The following is an 18,842-nucleotide window of genomic DNA, read 5'->3' as shown; positions in this document are numbered from 1 at the left end:
TACCTGGAAGCACCTACCTGTTACCTGCCGTGCCTGCCAGCCCACTTACCTGGAAGCACCTGCCTGTTACCTGCCTGCCCGCTTACCTGGAAGCACCCGCCTGTTACCTGCCGTTCTTGCCAGCCCACTTACCTGGAAGCACCTGCCTGTTACCTGCCAGCCCGCTTACCTGGAAGCACCACCCAGCTACCTGTTGTGCCCACCTGCTTGCCTACTCAGAACACTCGCCTGACTATCTGCCTAATCAGCCTGCTTGTCTACCCGGACCACCCGTCAGTCTGCCAGCCGAAGCTCACCCGCTGTACTGGTCACTTTCTGCCTTCTGACCCGTGGAAGTCACCTGCTCTCATACAAGGTCAGTCACAGAGTGGCACCTGGTCCCTCTGCTCGGTTCCTCCCTGGTTCACGGAGTCGACTAAGCCGCCGTGCGACGTTGGTTGGAAAAAGTTGATACTTAGTTACGCCCCTCTGGCCCCTCCTTGCACTGCAGCACAGAGGTTCCACCACCCGGATCCGTAACAATACACATCACCCACCTCTTTAACATTCTTAAATATAGCCACAAATTCTTCATTTATGGACAGGCTCCGTCGCTCTATATCACCTCGCAGGTTTCTTCGGCTTCTCAAGCTGTTTTCAGTAAAAAATGAGGAGAGAGATTTCAGGGCTTCCAGCATTTCCTAAAAAGAAGAAGCATAAGAAGTCTGTTAAAGAACTTTAAAGGGGTTGTTAAAAGTTTTCATACGAATAGCCCATCATTAGGATAGACCACCAATATCAGATCAGCAAGGATCAGAATCCCAGTATGCTACTGATGTATACCACCGTCACACACTACAGGTATTGGGAGCTGACCCCAAATATTATGATGAAGAAACTACATTGTTTAGTAAAATATAACTTAAGGTATACTTTTACTTTAAAGTAAAACCGCTTCACAGTATCACAAAATGAGAAGGATCCGCTGCTGTTCCTCCACAGGGCCGGGACAAGAGGTGCCTTGGGGGCGTGAATCCTACAGCCCACTGGATGTGGTGCCTGTGCAGCTGACTATGCTGTATGACACCACCGTACATACAGGAGTATGACGCACAGAGACGTAACATGCATGAACACAAGTGATGAGCGAGCATGCTCGCCACTGCTCGGTACTCGCCCGAGCTTCTCAGTACTCGAGATGCTCAGAGCTCGCCGAGTACTTGCGCGATGCTCGGGCGGGAGCTCGGGTCCCCGTCCTGCATGTCTGGCGCTATTTAGAGCACCAATCATGCAGGGATTGTCTGCCACTCACTGTAATGCCACAGCCATGGTGGTTGTGGCATTACAGTGATTGCCCAAAGCGATGGGAACAGTGCTCACAGTGAAACATGAAAAGCCGGCAATTCAGCAGCGGCATACACCGATACCCGACAATTTAGAACAGAAAGAATAGAGCATCACACATAGATTAGATAGATAGATAGATAGATAGAAACATGTCAGTCACATATAGAGTACAGACCAAAAGTTTGGACACACCTTCTCATTTAAAGATTTTTCTGTATTTTCATGACTATGAAAATTGTACATTCACACTGAAGGCATCCAAACTATGAATTAACACATGTGGAATTATATACTTAACAAAAAAGTGTGAAACAACTGAAAATATGTCTTATATTCTAGGTTCTTCAAAGTAGCCACCTTTTGCTTTGATGACTGCTTTGCACACTCTTGGCATTCTCTTGATGAGCTTCAAGAGGTAGTCAACGGAAATGGTTTTCACTTCACAGGTGTGCCCTGTCAGGTTTAATAAGTGGGATTTCTTGCCTTATAAATGGGGTTGGGACCATCAGTTGTGTTGTGCAGAAGTCAGGTGGATACACAGCTGATAGTCCTACTGAATAGACTGTTAGAATTTCTATTATGGCAAGAAAAAAGCAGCTAAGTAAAGAAAAACGAGTGGCCATCATTACTTTGAGAAATGAAGGTCAGTCAGGACGAAAAATTGTGCAAACTTTTAAAGTGTCCCCAAGTGCAGTTGCAAAAACCATCAAGCGCTACAAAGAAACTGGCTCACATGAGGACCGCCCCAGGAAAGGAAGACCAAGAGTCACCTCTGCTTCTGAGGATAAGCTTATCCGAGTCACCAGCCTCAGAAATCACAGGTTAACAGCAGCTCAGATTAGAGACCAGGTCAATGCCACAAAGAGTTCTAGCAGCAGACACATCTCTACAACAACTGTTAAGAGGAGACTTTGTGCAGCAGGCCTTCATGGTAAAATAGCTGCTAGGAAACCACTGCTAAGGACAGGCAACAAGCAGAAGAGACTTGTTTGGGCTAAAGAACACAAGGAATGGACATCAGACCAGTGGAAATCTGTGCTTTGGTCTGATGAGTCCAAATTTGAGATCTTTGGATCCAACCACCGTGTCCTTGTGCGACGCAGAAAAGGTGAACGGATGGACTCTACATGCCTGGTTCCCACCATGAAGCATGGAGGAGAAGGTGTGATGGTGTGGGGGTGCTTTGCTGGTGACACTGTTGGGGATTTATTCAAAAGTGAAGGCATACTGAACCAGCATGGCTACCACAGCATCTTGCAGCGGCATGCTATTCCATCCGGTTTGCGTTTAGTTGGACCATCATTTATTTTTCAACAGGACAATGACCCCAAACACACCTCCAGGCTGTGTAAGGGCTATTTGACCAAGAAGGAGAGTGATGGGGTGCTACGCCAGATGACCTGGCCTCCACAGTCACCAGACCTGAACCCAATCGAGATGGTTTGGGGTGAGCTGGACCGCAGAGTGAAGGCAAAAGGGCCAACAAGTGCTAAGCATCTCTGGGAACTCCTTCAAGATTGTTGGAAGACCATTTCCGGTGACTACCTCTTGAAGCTCATCAAGAGAATGCCAAGAGTGTGCAAAGCAGTCATCAAAGCAAAAGGTGGCTACTTTGAAGAACCTAGAATATAAGACACATTTTCAGTTGTTTCACACTTTTTTGTTAAGTATATAATTCCACATGTGTTAATTCATAGTTTTGATGCCTTCAGTGTGAATGTACAATTTTCATAGTCATGAAAATATAGAAAAATCTTTAAATGAGAAGGTGTGTCCAAAGTTTTGGTCTGTACTGTATAAGAAGTACAGTGACAGTGTTGGTTACTGTACTTGTCATTAACTGTTAAAGGATTTATTAAAAAAAATAATAAAATAATAGTGTTTTCATGCACCGTCTCTTTAAAAAAGCCGGCCAGCAATTCTTCATCGGTACCCGACAATTTAGAACAGAAAGAATAGAGCATCACACATAGGTTACATAGATATTATATATGTGACTGACATGTTTCTAAGTACAGTGATAGTGCTGGTTACTGTACTTGTCATTTAGTGTTAAAATAAAGGATTTATTTGTGTGGGGTTCCCCGTAATTTTAGTCTCTAGCGGAGGTTAAGCAGACGGCTGGGGCAGATGTTTGAAGCCTGGGAAGGGGGTAATACCCACGGAGCTTCCCAGGCTACTAATATCAGCCCCCAGCTGAATACCTAGCCTTTACTAGCTATTAAAATGGGGGACCCAAAAAATAAATGACGTGCCGTCCCCCCTATTTTAATAGCTAGAAAAGGCTAGGCAGACAGCTGGGAGCTGATATTAATAGCCCAGGAAGGGTGCCATGAATATTAGCCCCCTCCCAGGCTACAAACACCAGCCGTCAGCCGCCCCAGAAATGGTGCATCCATAGGATGCGCCAATTCTGGCACTTAGCCTCGCTCTTCCCACTGCCTTGTAGCGGTGGCAGTGGGGTAATAGGGTTGGGGTTGATGTCAGCTTATAATGCCAGCTGACATCAAGCCCAGGTTAGTAATGGAGAAGAGTCTATAAGACACCCCCATTGCTAACCTCATAGTCAAAGTTAAAAAAAAAAAAAAAACACCCAGAATAAAGTCCTTTAATTGAAATAAACACACAATTCTTTATTGTTCTAAATTAAACCATACTTACCATCACGCCCATTCCAGCTGAAGCCAACGATCTCCTGCAATAAAAGTAAAATAATAAACCAACCTCATCCTTACCTTTCCATGGTTCTCAGGACAGCTTCAGCTCTGCTACATCGAGATGACAGGCTGGACCGCAGCCATCCAGCTTGCCATACCGCAGACACTGAGAAGCTTCTCAGTGAAGCTCCTCAGTGTCTCGCTGTGACGGCATCCAGATGAGCCGAGCTCATGTCCAATGAACTCAGCTCACCTCATGCACGTCACTGACAGCGTGGGAGAATTCTCCTGCGCATGCGGTGAGCGCAGGAGAATTCTCCCATGGTGGGATGGCATTGAGATGACAGGCTGGATGGCAGCTGAGCGCTGCCATCCAGCATGCCATCCTTCATAGACACTGCAGAGCGCAGACATGCTTGCGCTCTGCAGTGTCTCTGAAGGATGACAAGCTGGATTGCCGCCCTCAGCTGCCATCCAGCCTGTCATCTCAATGCCATCCCAGCGTGGGAGAATTCTCCTGCGCTCACGGCATGCGCAGGAGAATTCTCCCACGCTGTCAGTTACGTGCATGAGGTGAGCTGAGTTCATTGGACATGAACTCGGCTCATCTGGATGCTGTCACAGAGAGACACTGAGGAGCTTCTAAGTGTCCGTGGCATGGCAAGCTGGATGGCAGCGTTCTGCTGCGGTCCAGGCTGTCATCTCGATGTAGCAGAGCTTAAGCTGTCCTGGGAACCAAGGAAAGGTAAGGATGAGGTTGGTTTATTATTTTACTTTTATTGCAGAAGACATTGGCATCAGCTGGTAGAGTTTAATTTAGAATATTAAAGGAATGTGTAGTTATTTCAATTAAAGGACTTTATTCTGGGTGTTGTGTTTTTTTTTAATATTTTACTAGAAATTCATGGCGGTAATGTCTAATATTGGCGTGACCCCATGAATTTCGGGCTTAGGGCCAGCTGATAATGCCAAGCTGGCCCTAACCCCTTTATTACCCAGTGAGCCACCGCACCAGGGCCCTGGATGAGTTGGGTACAGCACCAGAAGATGGCGCTTCTATGAACGTGCCATTTTCTGGGGTGGCTGTGGACTGCAATTTTCAGCGGGGAGGGCCCAGAAAGCTTGGGTCTCCCTGCGCTGCGGATTCCAGCCCCAGCTGCCTAGTTGTACCTGGCTGGACACAAAAATAGGGCGAAGCCCCACGTTTTGTTTTTTTTTTGTTTTGTTTTTTTTTAATTATTTCATGAAATAATTAAAAAAAAAAAAGGGCTTCCCTATATTGTTGTGTCCGGCCAGGTACAAATAGGCAGCTGGTGGTTGGGGGCAGCCCGTTCCTGCCTGCTGTACCTCGCTGGCATACAAAAATATGGTGAAGCCCACGTCAAAGTTTTTGCGAAAAATTAATTAAAAAAATAATAATAATTTAGGGACTGCATCTTTATTAACCCCTCAAGTGGAGGGGTTAATAAAGATGCAGTCCCTAAATGTGTTTTTTTTTTTTTTTTTTTTTTTTTAAAATGAATTTTTCACCAAAAATTTGACGTGGCCTTCGCCATATTTTTGTGTCCAGCCAGGTACAGCAGGCAGGAACGGGCTGCCCCCAATCCCCAGATGCCTATTTGTACCTGGCTGGAAACAAAATTACAGGGAAGCCCTTTTTTTAATTATTTCATGAATTTCATGACATAATTTAAAAAAAATTGACGTGGTGCATCGCCCTATTTTTGTGTCCAGCCAGGTACAACTAGGCAGCTGACGCCGGGAATCCGCAGCACAGGGAGGCCCAAGCTTTCTGGGCCCACCGCCCCCCCCCCTCCCGCTGCAAATGGCAGTCCGCATCCACCCCAGAAAATGGCGCGTTCATAGAAGCGCCATCTTCTGGCGCTGTACCCAACTCATCCAGGGCCCTGGTGCAGTGGCTCACTGGGTAATAAAGGGGTTAGGGCCAGCTTGGTATTATCAGCTGGCCCTAAGCCCAAAATTCATAGGGTCACGCCAATATTAGACATGACCGCCATGAATTTCTAGTAAAGTATTTAAAAAAACACAACACCCAGAATAAAGTCCTTTAATTGAAATAAATACACATTCCTTTAATATTCTAAATTAAACTCTACTTACCGTCACGCCCATTCCAGCTGAAGCCAATGTCTTCAGCAATAAAAGTAAAATACTAAACCAACATCATCTTTACCTTTCCATGGTTCCCAGGACAGCTTCAGCTCTGCTACATTGACATGACAGGCTGGATCGTAGCAGAACGCTGCCATCCAGCTTGCCATGCCGCAGACACTGTGAAGCTCCTCAGTGTCTCGCTGTGACGGCATCCAGATGAGCAGAGTTCATGTCCAATGAACTCAGCTCACCTCATGCACGTCACTGACAGCGTGGGAGAATTCTCCTGCGCATGCGGTGAGCGCAGGCGAATTCTCCCATGCTGGGATGCCATTGAGATCACAGGCTGGGTGGCAGCTGAGCGCTGCCATCCAGCCTGTCATCAGAATGCCATCCCAGCGTGGGAGAATTCTCCTGCGCTCAACGCTTGAGCAGGAGAATTCTCCCACGCTGGGATGGCATTCTGATGACAGGCTGGATGGCAGCTGAGCGCTGCCATCCAGCTTGTCATCCTTCAGAGACACTGCAGAGCACAATCATGCCTGCGCTCTGCAGTGTCTATGAAGGATGGCATGCTGGATGGCAGCGCTCAGCTGCCATCCAGCCCGTCATCTCAATGCCATCCCAGCGTGGGAGAATTCTCCTGCGCTCACCGCATGCGCAGGAGAATTCTCCCACGCTGTCAGTGACGTGCATGAGGTGAGCTGAGTTCATTGGACATGAGCTCGGCTCATCTGGATGCCGTCACAGCGAGACACTGAGGAGCTTCACTGAGAAGCTTCTCAGTGTCTGTGGTATGGCAAGCTGGATGGCAGCGTTCTGCTACGATCCAGCCTGTCATGTCAATGTAGCAGAGCTGAAGCTGTCCTGGGAACCATGGAAAGGTAAGGATGAGGTTGGTTTATTATTTTATTTTTATTGCAGGAGATCATTGGCTTAAGCTGGAATGGGCGTGACGGTAAGTAGAGTTTAATTTAGAACATTAAAGAATTGTGTGTTCATTTCAATTAAAGGACTTTATTCTGGGTGGTTGTGGTTTTTTTTAACTTTCACTATGAGGTTAGCAATGGGGGTGTCTTATAGACGCCTCCCCATTACTAACCTGGGCTTGATGTCAGCTGGCATTATAAGCGGACATCAACCCCAACCCTATTACCCCACTGCCACCGCTACAAGGCAGTGGGAAGAGCGAGGCTAAGTGCCAGAATTGGCGCATCCTATGGATGCACCATTTCTGGGGCGGCTGACGGCTGGTGTTTCTAGCCAGAGAGGGGGCCAATATTCATGGCACCCTTCCTGGCCTATTAATATCAGCCCCCAGCTGTCTGCCCAGCCTTTGCTAGCTATTAAAATAGGGGGGACGGCACGTCATTTATTTTTTGGGTCCCCCATTTTAATAGCTAGTAAAGGCTAGGTATTCAGCTGGGGGCTGATATTAGTAGCCTGGGAAGCTCCGTGGGTATTACCCCCTTCCCAGGCTTCAAACATCTGCCCCAGCCGTCTGCTTAACCTCCGCTAGAGACTAAAATTACGGGGAACCCCACGCCAATTTTTTTTTTTTTTTTTTTAATAAATCCTTTATTTTAACACTAAATGACAAGTACAGTAACCAGCACTATCACTGTACTTATTATATATGTGACTGACATGTTTCTATCTATGTAATCTATTTGTGATGCTCTATTCTTTCTGTTCTAAATTGTCGGGTACTGGTGTATGCCGCTGATGAATTGCCGGCCGGCTTTTTTTAAAGAGACAGGTGCATGAAAATCGGAGGGCACTAGTGTGTTCCAAGTGCCCTGCTATGTTTTTCATGCACCCTCCTATATACCCTGTCTGCCTATATATTCTGCCTGCCTGACGTTTAATTGAGCACTGTTAACATCGATTTGGGCAATTTTTGACCTTCTGCAGACCGCCGGGGGGGGGGACCGCCAGAAAAATGCTAGAGTTTCCCATAGACTTACAATGGGCTCGTTGCTCGGGTCGAGCACCCGAGTATTCCAATGTGCTCGACTCGAGCTTCGAGCACCCGAGCATTTTAGTGCTCGATCACTAATGAACACGTGGCCCAATGGACTGTCTATCCAACAAGCGGTCATGGGAAACAACAGCTGCATATTGTCCATCAACCCTGCCTGTCCACCCCTATCGGTATCATCAGTCCCCATTATACAGTGGGTTTCTTTTCTATGACAAACAATAGGTTATATTATTTCTATTGCACAAGTGGAAGATTTCCTGAAGATTAGTGATGGTAAAAACTGCAGCAGAATATAGTACAAGGCAAGTGGATGGAGTGTAACAAATATTTTCAGGGCAGATTTCAGCTATGTTCACACATCGCGTTTTTCAGCCTTTTTTTCTGCAGCAAAGTCTGATCTCTTGGCAGGAAAGAAGCTGCATCAAAAATGCAGGTTTTGGTGTGTTTTTCAGGATCCCAAAGTTCAGCTTTGCTTCCACCACAGAAGAATGAACACAGGTCACCAATTGAAAAAATATGTGAAACCATATTAACCAGAATTACAAATGTACAATGGGGAGGTGAATTGTTCAGGAATAGTTTTTCTAAGACATTGGCAGTGTATTGAATTTGTAGGACTTATTAGGATTTATTTTCACACTATGGTCTGCCATTGAATTGCTCAGGGCTTGTTCAATTTCACACCTCTCTAGGCCACAGGTATTGTTCAATCTCACACCTAGCTCAGCCAAAGTTTCCATTGTACACATCACTAATTTAATTACATTGTCCTAATCCAAACTCCCATCTCAGGTGACCAGACAAGATGGTAAAATCACCAAAATAAATGAGTTTCACATACTGCTGTACTTGCTTATTTTCGCTAAAAAAGCAGCTAAACCTGATAGCTATGTTCACACTAGGTGTTTTTTCAGCATTTCTTCACATGGGTAAAAAACACTGAAAGAAGTGACATGCTCTATTTTGTAAAAAAAACATGCAAAGCACAAAATACTGATAAAAAAACAAGGTGTGTGCATGAGTTTTCTGGAATCTCAGACTGAAGAATTTAGAGTGAAAATTGCTCTTATTAATCTAAATGAGGTGAAAGGTCAGCAACAACAACAAAAAAAAAAACATATCAAACACAGATGCCTTGTGTATTGCACAGGGTGAAGTCTACGCTGACATCCACACCATAACGCGACATGAAATCCATAGCATAAGTCGACCGGTGCTGCAGATGTCACCCCAGATGTCACATTTTGCAGTACACATGGCATCTGTGTTCACACATGTGTATTTGCTGGGTTTTTTTGTTGCTATGTTTTACCTGCAACGAGTCTATAAGGTATCTTGAAATCTCCTTCCCAATTCTGCTACTGTAATACGCAGAAGATTTTCTGCATGCAAATCTGTAGTGGAAAGTCTGCTGCTTATTTTGCAATTTGGAGACATACGTTCAATGTAACAGGTAGAAGTGAATCCTCCAGCTAAATCCAAAGGTTAACACATGTAGACCATCCCTTACAAGAGAGTAAGGCTAGGAGCACACTATCATACCTCTGTGGAATGGATGCAGAGATATAGGTAAAGACTCCTACAATGTGAATGACAAGAGTAGCTATACCGTGGTGTAAATGTGCCGGTGCTATAAAAGCAGGAAAAAATAAATGCACACGGCTGTACTACAGAACTCACTGAGGGCATCGCAGTTCAGACGCCCGCTCTCGCTGCAGCGAGTCATTCTCCTTTGCTCTTCAACGTGATAGGTCGCCTCAAGCCACCGCTCATTGGTGATGAGCAAATGTTGCAAAGATTAATTCTTTCAACTTCGGACAGGTGAGGGATATTGTTTTTTTTCTTATTTTATTCTTCATTTTAAACTTGTTGTAGACAGCGGGGGCTCAATACAACTCTCAACATTGTCCCCTGCTGGAGCTGATCTTAATGCAAGCAGGGGACAATGATGAGAGATTCCTTCAGCACCCAGCACTGGGGAACAGCGCAAACTGTACCGCTGATTCCCAGGCGCCGGTACGTGTCACACTGATGACATACGGATGTCATCCGTGTGTCAGTGTGCACGACATTTTGCGGTCCATGCTGCTTGCAAAAAACGGACATGTCAGCGTGTGGAGCACACAGACACACGGTGCATAGAAACACACGGACGTGCTCAGACCCATTCATTTGAATGGGTCTGTGTGTGTCAGTGTCACTACATACTTAATCCAATGTGGTTGTTTATTTCAAACCCACAGGATGACAGAGACTCTAGTTTCAATTAAAATATATACTTTTATTGAATATTTCTAATAAAAACAGGGATGAGGTAATCACAGGGAACATCCAGGAAAGAGATGTGTGGCACCCCAGGGGTCTGGTTTCCACAGTAATGCAATGTTATGTCTGAGAGCAGGTGGGAGGTCTCTTGGTCAGGAATCCTATGCATGCCACACCTCCTGCCCAGTCCTGGGAGGGGAAGGACTTCCCCTATATAAACCTGGGGCTGAGGCAGGGTTAGGGAGTTCAGAGGGAGAGTTGAGCCAGGAGGGCTGACAGGGAGCTGTGGCTCCGGCTGGGCCCAGCTCCTGGGCCATGCCAGAAGTAGAGAAGAGAAGCAGCATAGGAAGAAACATCAGGAGCTCTGTGGGAGCAGTGTTACAAGGAGTCAGGGGCTGGCAGCTGCAGAGCTCGCCCTGACTGAGAAGATTTCTTACCGGACCCGGAGTCCGAGGCTGCGGGGACTAACTCCTACCCAGCAGCAGAATCCGTCAGGCAGGGGATTTCAGGTCCTCTGGCCAAGAAACCCGAAGGCACGGTCACACGCATGGGACCAGCACCGCCGTCGTGGAGCGGAAGCTACTAGAAGGCCCCGAGTCACCGGCCATACGGGTGAGCACCACACGGTACACTCAGGGACGTGGGCTACTTATACCCGCTTCTAGCAAGGTAGCCAGAAGAGTATCGTTAGTTTGGGAGGCCTACAACTCCGCCTGGCCAGGGGAGATCCCATCTGCTCAAGGACTGACCAGGCCCCAATCGCTAGCCAGTACTCCGGGAGGGTCTATCTTTGTCACCAGTAAAGACCCTGAACTACACCGTACCGTCTCCGAGTGGTTCCTGCTACCCCCATCATCCACGTCGGCTGCCCTGAGGCCATACCCCTCCCGTTGGGGGTTATACTATCACACTGCACAATCCTACCACCGGCCTCAGCGGTCTGCCCTGCAGCAGCAGCTCCTTAGCTGTACTCAACGGGTGGCGTAGTCGTCCAACATCTATCGCTAATACATCGCCGCTCAGTTTGACTCCCTGGGCACGGACCGGGTCACCGCCACGAGACTACAACCCTCAACAGATCCGGCTCCGGGTAAGCTCCCGCGTGCGCAACGCAGCGCGACACAGGCCCAGGGGCGCGTCAGATGCAATATACAGCTTGGTCATATCTCAGTTCACATAATAATATAGCAATTAACTAAATCACCTTATTCAAATAATGTACACTAAATTGGTACCATTGAAACATATAAAGTGAATAAAAAGTGCCAATAGCGCAGAAAGCAGTCAGTCGATACAAAATAAAAGGGAAGGGAATCTGACAATCAATCAATAAATAACTATAAAGTGCTACGTGCTTAATTTATATTTAGGAAAAAATGCCTATTCTGCCCTATTCCATTGGGTAGACTGAAAACATACAGCTGCGTGCTGACATAATAGGTGACATTAGATAGTTAAATTGCCTGTTAGAAAAATAGTTATGGACTGACCATGATATCAGCATTTACCTCTCAGAACCCCTACGCAGTTTCGCTGTTAAGCTTCTTCTGGGGGTGTGGAAGCTTCCAGACTAGTGCATGCTGATTATTTATTTTTATTTTAATTTTTTTTTTTTTTTTTTTTTACAAACTGTCGGTCTACATGTAGAGATGCTCAAATTTATTACTACACTGATTTCTGATTTGCATTGGTCCTTGTGCTGTCTGTACGCAGCACATTTTGCTTACAGACATAAAATATGTTCCAAGGGTAAAGCCACAGGCACCAGATTTGCTTTACATTATTTGTGCAGCACATCTGCACCTCCCTGAAAGGCACACAAGCTACCCCCCCCCTCCCTGAGAGGCACACAAGCTACCCCCCCCCTCCCTGAGAGGCACACAAGCTACCCCCCCCCACCTCCCTGAGAGGCACACAAGCTACCCCCCCCACCTCCCTGAGAGGCACACAAGCTACCCCCCCCCCCCACCTCCCTGAGAGGCACACAAGCTACCCCCCCCCCCCACCTCCCTGAGAGGCACACAAGCTACCCCCCCCCACCTCCCTGAGAGGCACACAAGCTACCCCCCCCACCTCCCTGAGAGGCACACAAGCTACCCCCCCCCACCTCCCTGAGAGGCACACAAGCTACCCCCCCCCACCTCCCTGAGAGGCACACAAGCTACCCCCCCCCACCTCCCTGAGAGGCACACAAGCTACCCCCCCCCACCTCCCTGAGAGGCACACAAGCTACCCCCCCCACCTCCCTGAGAGGCACAGAGGCTACCCCCCCCACCTCCCTGAGAGGCACAGAGGCTACCCCCCACCTCCCTGAGAGGCACACAAGCTACCCCCCTCACCTCCCTGAGAGGCACACAAGCTACCCCCCCCCCACCTCCCTGAGAGGCACAGAAGCTACCCCCCCCACCTCCCTGAGAGGCACACAAGCTACCCCCCTCACCTCCCTGAGAGGCACAGAAGCTACCCCCCCCACCTCCCTGAGAGGCACAGAAGCTACCCCCCCCACACCTCCCTGAGAGGCACAGAAGCTACCCCCCCCCCCCACCTCCCTGAGAGGCACACAAGCTACCCCCACCTCCCTGAGAGGCACAGAACTCATATGATGGAGGCCCCTGTCCACAGGTATCAGAGTCCCACTACACATGGGGAACTACAAGTCCCAGCTAGCAGCTGCTTACACGCAGCACATATGTCGGGGGCTCCAGTCATCACATGTAAACACTGAATTTCATTCCTTCCTCACCTTGTCATTATCCAGCCGGGTCTCCAGGATTTTGTTGAGTTTCCTAGACAAGGGGTTGGAGCTCTGAGGAGACGCGGACAGAGAGGCGGTGCCGCCATTCATCTCCACCTCAGTCATAGTCCTTCAATGCGGCAAACTGATGCTATGTTGTAGGGAAGACGTGGAACGCACCTGGAACGCAGAACTAACACGGATTTCCGGGTTGTGCGACACGTCACTAAGTGCAGCGTCTGCCAGGGAGTACACTGCGCATGCTTAGAGCTAACAGAAGCCTCTGCTGTAGTGTGGAGTGGTGTGGGTGTGGATGGGGCTGGTTGTGTGAGCGTAGAACTGTGTTCACTGTTAATAAAACAGATATTTATTGCAAAAAGGAGAAAAACTTGAACTTTCCATAAAATATGTTCAGTAGCAAAATAAAAGTCAATAACATTGTAAGTTTGGTTCTGGTTGCCCACGTTACTCTCAGGCCATAAAAGTACAATTTCTTTGTTTTGATACATGATAACTCTTGGGGACACTTGTCTGGAAGGTTTTTGTGACTATGGAGTCCTCATCACTGCGCCTCCTTTTTCAGGCCACGCGCCTCTGAATTTACATTAGGGCAGCAGGGCGCTATGTAATGACAGGCATCCTGGGGTTTGGCGCACGAGACCTAGAAGCGTTGTCCTCCATAAAGGCTTCAGCAGGTGCCCCCCACCTCCCCTCTGGAGATTTGCCAAGTTCTCCTGATTTGTGGGGGTAGGGGGATCTTCACTTTTTTATGGATCCTCCAAGATGTTTTGGATGATTTATATGATGAAATTGAAGATACTAAACTCCCGACGACAACAAGGAGGATCGGTATTTGTATGCGGGTGGCCCCGACTAGCTCCAGTCTGTGCTTATTCCTCCTTGAGGCGTATTCCCACACAGCAGATTTGTTGCAGAAATGTCTGTGCCTGTCTTGTTCATCTGAATAGAATTTATAGGAATCCCCTGAGAACAGGGCTCCTCAGGTCCCATCAGAATGGAGAATGCGTATATATACCTTCCAAGTGTCCAAAATTTTGGAAGCTGTCCTGGGAGGTCAGGGGTACATACCGCACTATAAAGATATAGTTGAATGCAGGGCCAGACTGGAACTGAAGCTCTGCCCTGCCATTTGTGATCACACCGGCCCTCACCCGTGGTGAATGTGAAATATTTTCGTGCACTGGCTGATTTCAGTATATATCACATTTTTAAAATAAAAATTGTTGCAAACTGCACTTTATCATCGACAGACAATACTGAAATCAACATAATGTAGAATATAGATTTCCCTCCTGGAAAATTTAAATTTATTTTTCAACTGGAGGGATGGACATCAAAAACGCTTGATAGTACCAGAAAAGTGAATGAGATGTTGGAAATCTCATGGAAAATCAGATTATTATTTCCTTGCAGATTTGGAACAGTTTCATGTCTGCAGAGTCTATTCTTTCAGCATTTTTGCAGCGTTTTTCACCCTTTCTAAAGAACGGAAAACAATCTCATAAAAAACGCAGCAATATCAAAGTGATTTTCCTGACAAGAGACATTTTTGGTGTAGAAATGTCTGCAGTGAATACTTATTGTGTGCACATACCCCACCATTTCATTACCAGTAACCATTGCAGACTATGGGCTGTTAACTTTACTAGATTCTGACTCCAAGTGATTTTAGCATCACTTGGAAAGTGCTTGTGACAACTAGGTCACACTATATAAATCCATGCGAACGGCATGGATTTATATAGTGTGACCCGAGAGAGTGGTTAAAAATAAACAAATAAATGTATACTTACCCTAAGATGGCCCCCGGTGTCCTGCTTTACACTCCGTTCTCCCTTGCCGACAGCGGTGGATTGAAAGACCTGCCGATGTCAGCGTCGCGTGACCCGTCACATGACTCTGACGTCAGCGCAGGTCCTTCAATCCACCGGGAAGCAAGGAGGAGCGCAGCGCGGGCCGCCGGAAGGTAAATATACATTTATTTTTTATTTTATTCTTTTTTTACAGATTTTTTAATGGTATCTGGGTGTGGATGAGACTCTCCTCTCCTCTAAACCCGGGTACCATCCGCACATTAGAACGCGCCAATTACGCAAGTACAGATGCAGTCTTGCGGAATTGGCGCATTCTAATGCAAGTCAATGGTGGCGAAAACGCCACGCTTCCGCAAAATAATTGGTAGTGCTGCGTTTTTTTCCGCAATGATAATCCGCAGCGGAAATTTCCGCAGCATGTGCACAGCACATGCGGATTATCAATGGGGAACATTGCTGCCCTTCTACCATGCGTTTTTAACGCGTTTCCGCAGCTGCAAAAACGCTGCAGAAACGCATTAAAAACGCATCGTGGGCACACAGCCTAACAGAAATAGATCACTCAGTTTGTAATGACTCTATAATATATGAGTTTCACTTTTTGAATTGAAGAACTGAAATAAATTAACTTTTTGATGATATTCTAATTTAGTGAGAAGCACTTGTAGCATGATAATCAAGTTTATTACAAAAATGTAAGCCTGCAAGAGCAGGGTCCTCTTCCCTCTGTACCAGTCTATCATTGCTAGTTTTGTTTACTGCAAGTAAAATCTCTATTTTGTATGTAACCCCTCATGTACAGCACCATGGAATCAATGGCGCTATATAAATAATAATAATAATAACAATAAAATACATATAAAGAAACGGGCACAATACAGAATAAAAACTATATATTGATGACAGCTAGAAAAAGCAAAAACTTGAGGGATATGCTGGTAAGAAGCCACTATGTGGCCAAACCAAAAGATTTTTTCAGAGCTGGGAGGCAGAAATGGGGCTGCTACCCTTGTGGTGGGTGTTTGTGTTCCGGAATTTGGTGCGGGCCACATCCTTCACATTCGCAGACAGTCTGAGGGAATATAGGATCACGGATTATATATCCTGCAGTACAACCTATGTCGTGTTCTACGCAAGGTGTACTTGTGATCTGATATATTTGGGCCTGACCTCACGCGAACTCTGGGTATGTACCCGGGAACACATTTGAAATATTCTTGCGGCCAGTGATGTGGAGGATATGGCATCACTCAAAACCATCCTGCGGCACTTCAGGCTTCATCATGGGTGCAACCCGAATGCATTAAAAATAAGATAGTGTATGAGGTAGGATTAGGGGTGGAGATTTGAAGCGCCTGTTAGCACAACTTGAATGTGGCTGGATAACCACCTTGGGTACAATGACACCAGCAGGACTCAATGAACAATTGAGCTTTGGATCTTTTTTCTAAATTTGCAATCATGGTCCTGGTTTGGATTTTAATTGTGTGCGTTTTTTGTTTTTTATGATTTAGTGATTTTTTGGGTGAATGTCATATTTCTACACTATTGAGCCTGCTCCCTTAATCTATTGGATGATCACCATCTTGGAAGATATCTGTATCATCTGGGGACCATGATTGGAGGATATCATACTGTTCTCCTATGTGATCACCATAGTAGGATTTGCTTAATTATTTTCTTATTGATTATTTTACTGTATTCTTGCATAATTATTATTGTTGTCTGCACATTGTATTTTGCACTTTCTCCTATATGAATTTGTTTTTTCTTATGATCACTTACATAGTAATCACTTATGTGATATATAATATATTGTCATCATGTATATTTGATTTTGTAGCACTTTGCACTTTGAGCAGTATTATATATATCTGCTATGGCCATGTTTTTAATGTTTTTTGGCACGTTAGCACTTTCATTCCACATTGCCATTTGCATCTACACTTACCATGTTTCCTTATAGAATCGGATTCTGCCCTCTTTCTATGTTTCCTTCTTCCAAGATGACGACCTACATGTGTGCATGCACGGTTTCACAGGCACGCTGAGACCTTGCCCACGGCGCACTATGATGACGTGCAGGCCTTGACATCACGAGGGATTTCCCTCTGACCCGCTCATTCATCCTGAATGCCGGAAGCTCGGCCTCTGGCGGCGCGCAGGGTACCGCACATGCGCCATTTAATGTGGGGATTTTAAAAACCTATGCAGGCCCTTATATAAATGTGCAAACAACACACTGAGACACGGCCCCCCGAGGAAGCCCACGCGAAACGCGCGGCGGGGCTGTGATTGTGCGTGGGTCCACACAGGTGACTTATGGGTAAGCTGCTATTTCATTGACTTAGGTCATTATATCCTTCTGCCATACTGTACACTTGATATATACTTGTTATCACATTTATATGTGCACAGCATTGAACAATGCTGGATAATATTTATAGTATGTGCAGGAGTATTTACCAAATTGTGGCACTTGGATATAACGGTATTCCTTTGCCTTTTGTATTGTTGTAGCAGTCCCCATACCTGTTTATGGTCTCTGGACCCATTGCATCAATACCTGTGCTCTCAATATATAGTTTTTATTCTGTATTGTGCCCGTTTCTTTATATGTATTTTTGTAATAAACTTGATTATCATGCTGTATAGTTTTGGACTATTACTCAATGTCTCTGATTGGAATAAGCTGTTTTTGAGTGTCCTTGGGTACTTACACAATTCAGCCTGAATATTTGGGTAGCAGGCTGAATTTAATGATTTGCGTATCATGTATGTGTTTTGGATGATATTGAGCTTCCATGAAACAGTAGATTTCAGTAGCAGGACTGGAAGTGTTTCTGTGCTCTCTAGAATACAGCACAATTAGTGGTTTGATAAAATTGTAGGTTTATTGTCAACGCGTTTCAGAGTCCACCGACTCCTTCTTCAGGACAGCCATACATAAATATAGGAAGGTGTCGGTGGACTCTGAAACACGTTGACAATAAACCTACAATTTTATCATACCACTAATTGTGTCATATTCCGGAGAGCGTAGAAACACTTCCAATCCTGCTACTTAAATTCACATCTTGAATATGGGATCCAATTTGAGATCCACATTTTAAAAAAGATATTTGGAATTTGGAGTCAGTACAAAGGCGGAAACTGGATTATTACATTATTACAAGATATCATTTATATGTATAAATACATCTGTGGTCAATGCATAATACAGGCACATGACTTATCACTTTCCAGGACGTTATAAATGGCAATGGAACATTTGTTACACATGGAGGAAAGTCAATTCTGGCAGCCAAATAGCAAAGGGTTCTTTACAGTCAGGGCAGTCAGACAGGGGAATGATGACCACAAGAGGTAGTAATGGCAGACACTGTAGCAGCATTTAAAAAAGGGCTGGATACTTTTTTAACAAAACATGACATTGTGACTTATAAATCATCTAGCAATAGAAAATGTATAACTTTGAAGATAGTTGCTTTATGGTCCTAGGTATTTTTTCAACTATATACACTGTAACTATGTAACTATGTAGAATGTACATTAGGAAAATGCTTCAAATCCAATTCCCTAAAATATTATTTTACAAGTAATTTCCTCTTAATTTTTTTCTTTGTGAAGTACTAGTTATAAGCCCAATATATGGATCTAAAAAGTTTAAAACACTCCTGAAAAACGTGTACATTGAATCTCTAATCTGTATTTCTTATGGTGCCTAAGGGAAGCCATAATGATAAGGCGCCTGCTTGGTAATGAAAGGGTTAATACATGGGCCCTGCATCAGTAATAGCCCTTGTAGTGACAACTGTTATGAGATCATAAACAACTGTCATAAAAAAGATTCCATGAAAGAAGGGCACGCTGCCATGATCAGCGCCATTACTGATGTGCCTGAGGACTTTCAGCTTGACCACCCC

The 18,842-nt window shown here is 45.7% G+C and overlaps 1 protein-coding gene across 2 annotated transcripts in view; it reads right to left on the bottom strand.

Moving 5' to 3' along the window:
• COG6 (component of oligomeric golgi complex 6) overlaps positions 1-13,326 on the bottom strand; it is a 117,783-nt gene extending 104,457 nt beyond the window's left edge. For both annotated transcript variants that reach the window (XR_012269145.1, XM_073662586.1), the window contains exons 1-2: positions 13,091-13,326; positions 537-680 (exon numbers count right to left, since the gene is read on the bottom strand). Coding sequence is in view for 1 of the 2 variants with exons in the window: in XM_073662586.1 (XP_073518687.1) it covers positions 537-680; positions 13,091-13,207 (261 nt within the window). In the remaining variant the exon portion in view is untranslated. The remainder of the gene's footprint in view (positions 1-536; positions 681-13,090) is intronic.
• Positions 13,327-18,842: the final 5,516 nt, after the last annotated feature.

The sequence above is a fragment of the Phyllobates terribilis genome, unplaced genomic scaffold, assembly GCF_046119375.1.
Source record: "Phyllobates terribilis strain yellow unplaced genomic scaffold, ASM4611937v1 Scaffold_2__4_contigs__length_985480577, whole genome shotgun sequence".
Lineage (NCBI taxonomy): Eukaryota > Metazoa > Chordata > Amphibia > Anura > Dendrobatidae > Phyllobates > Phyllobates terribilis.
Note: the sequence above shows the minus strand (reverse complement) of the source record. Positions and strands in the feature narration are given on the sequence as shown.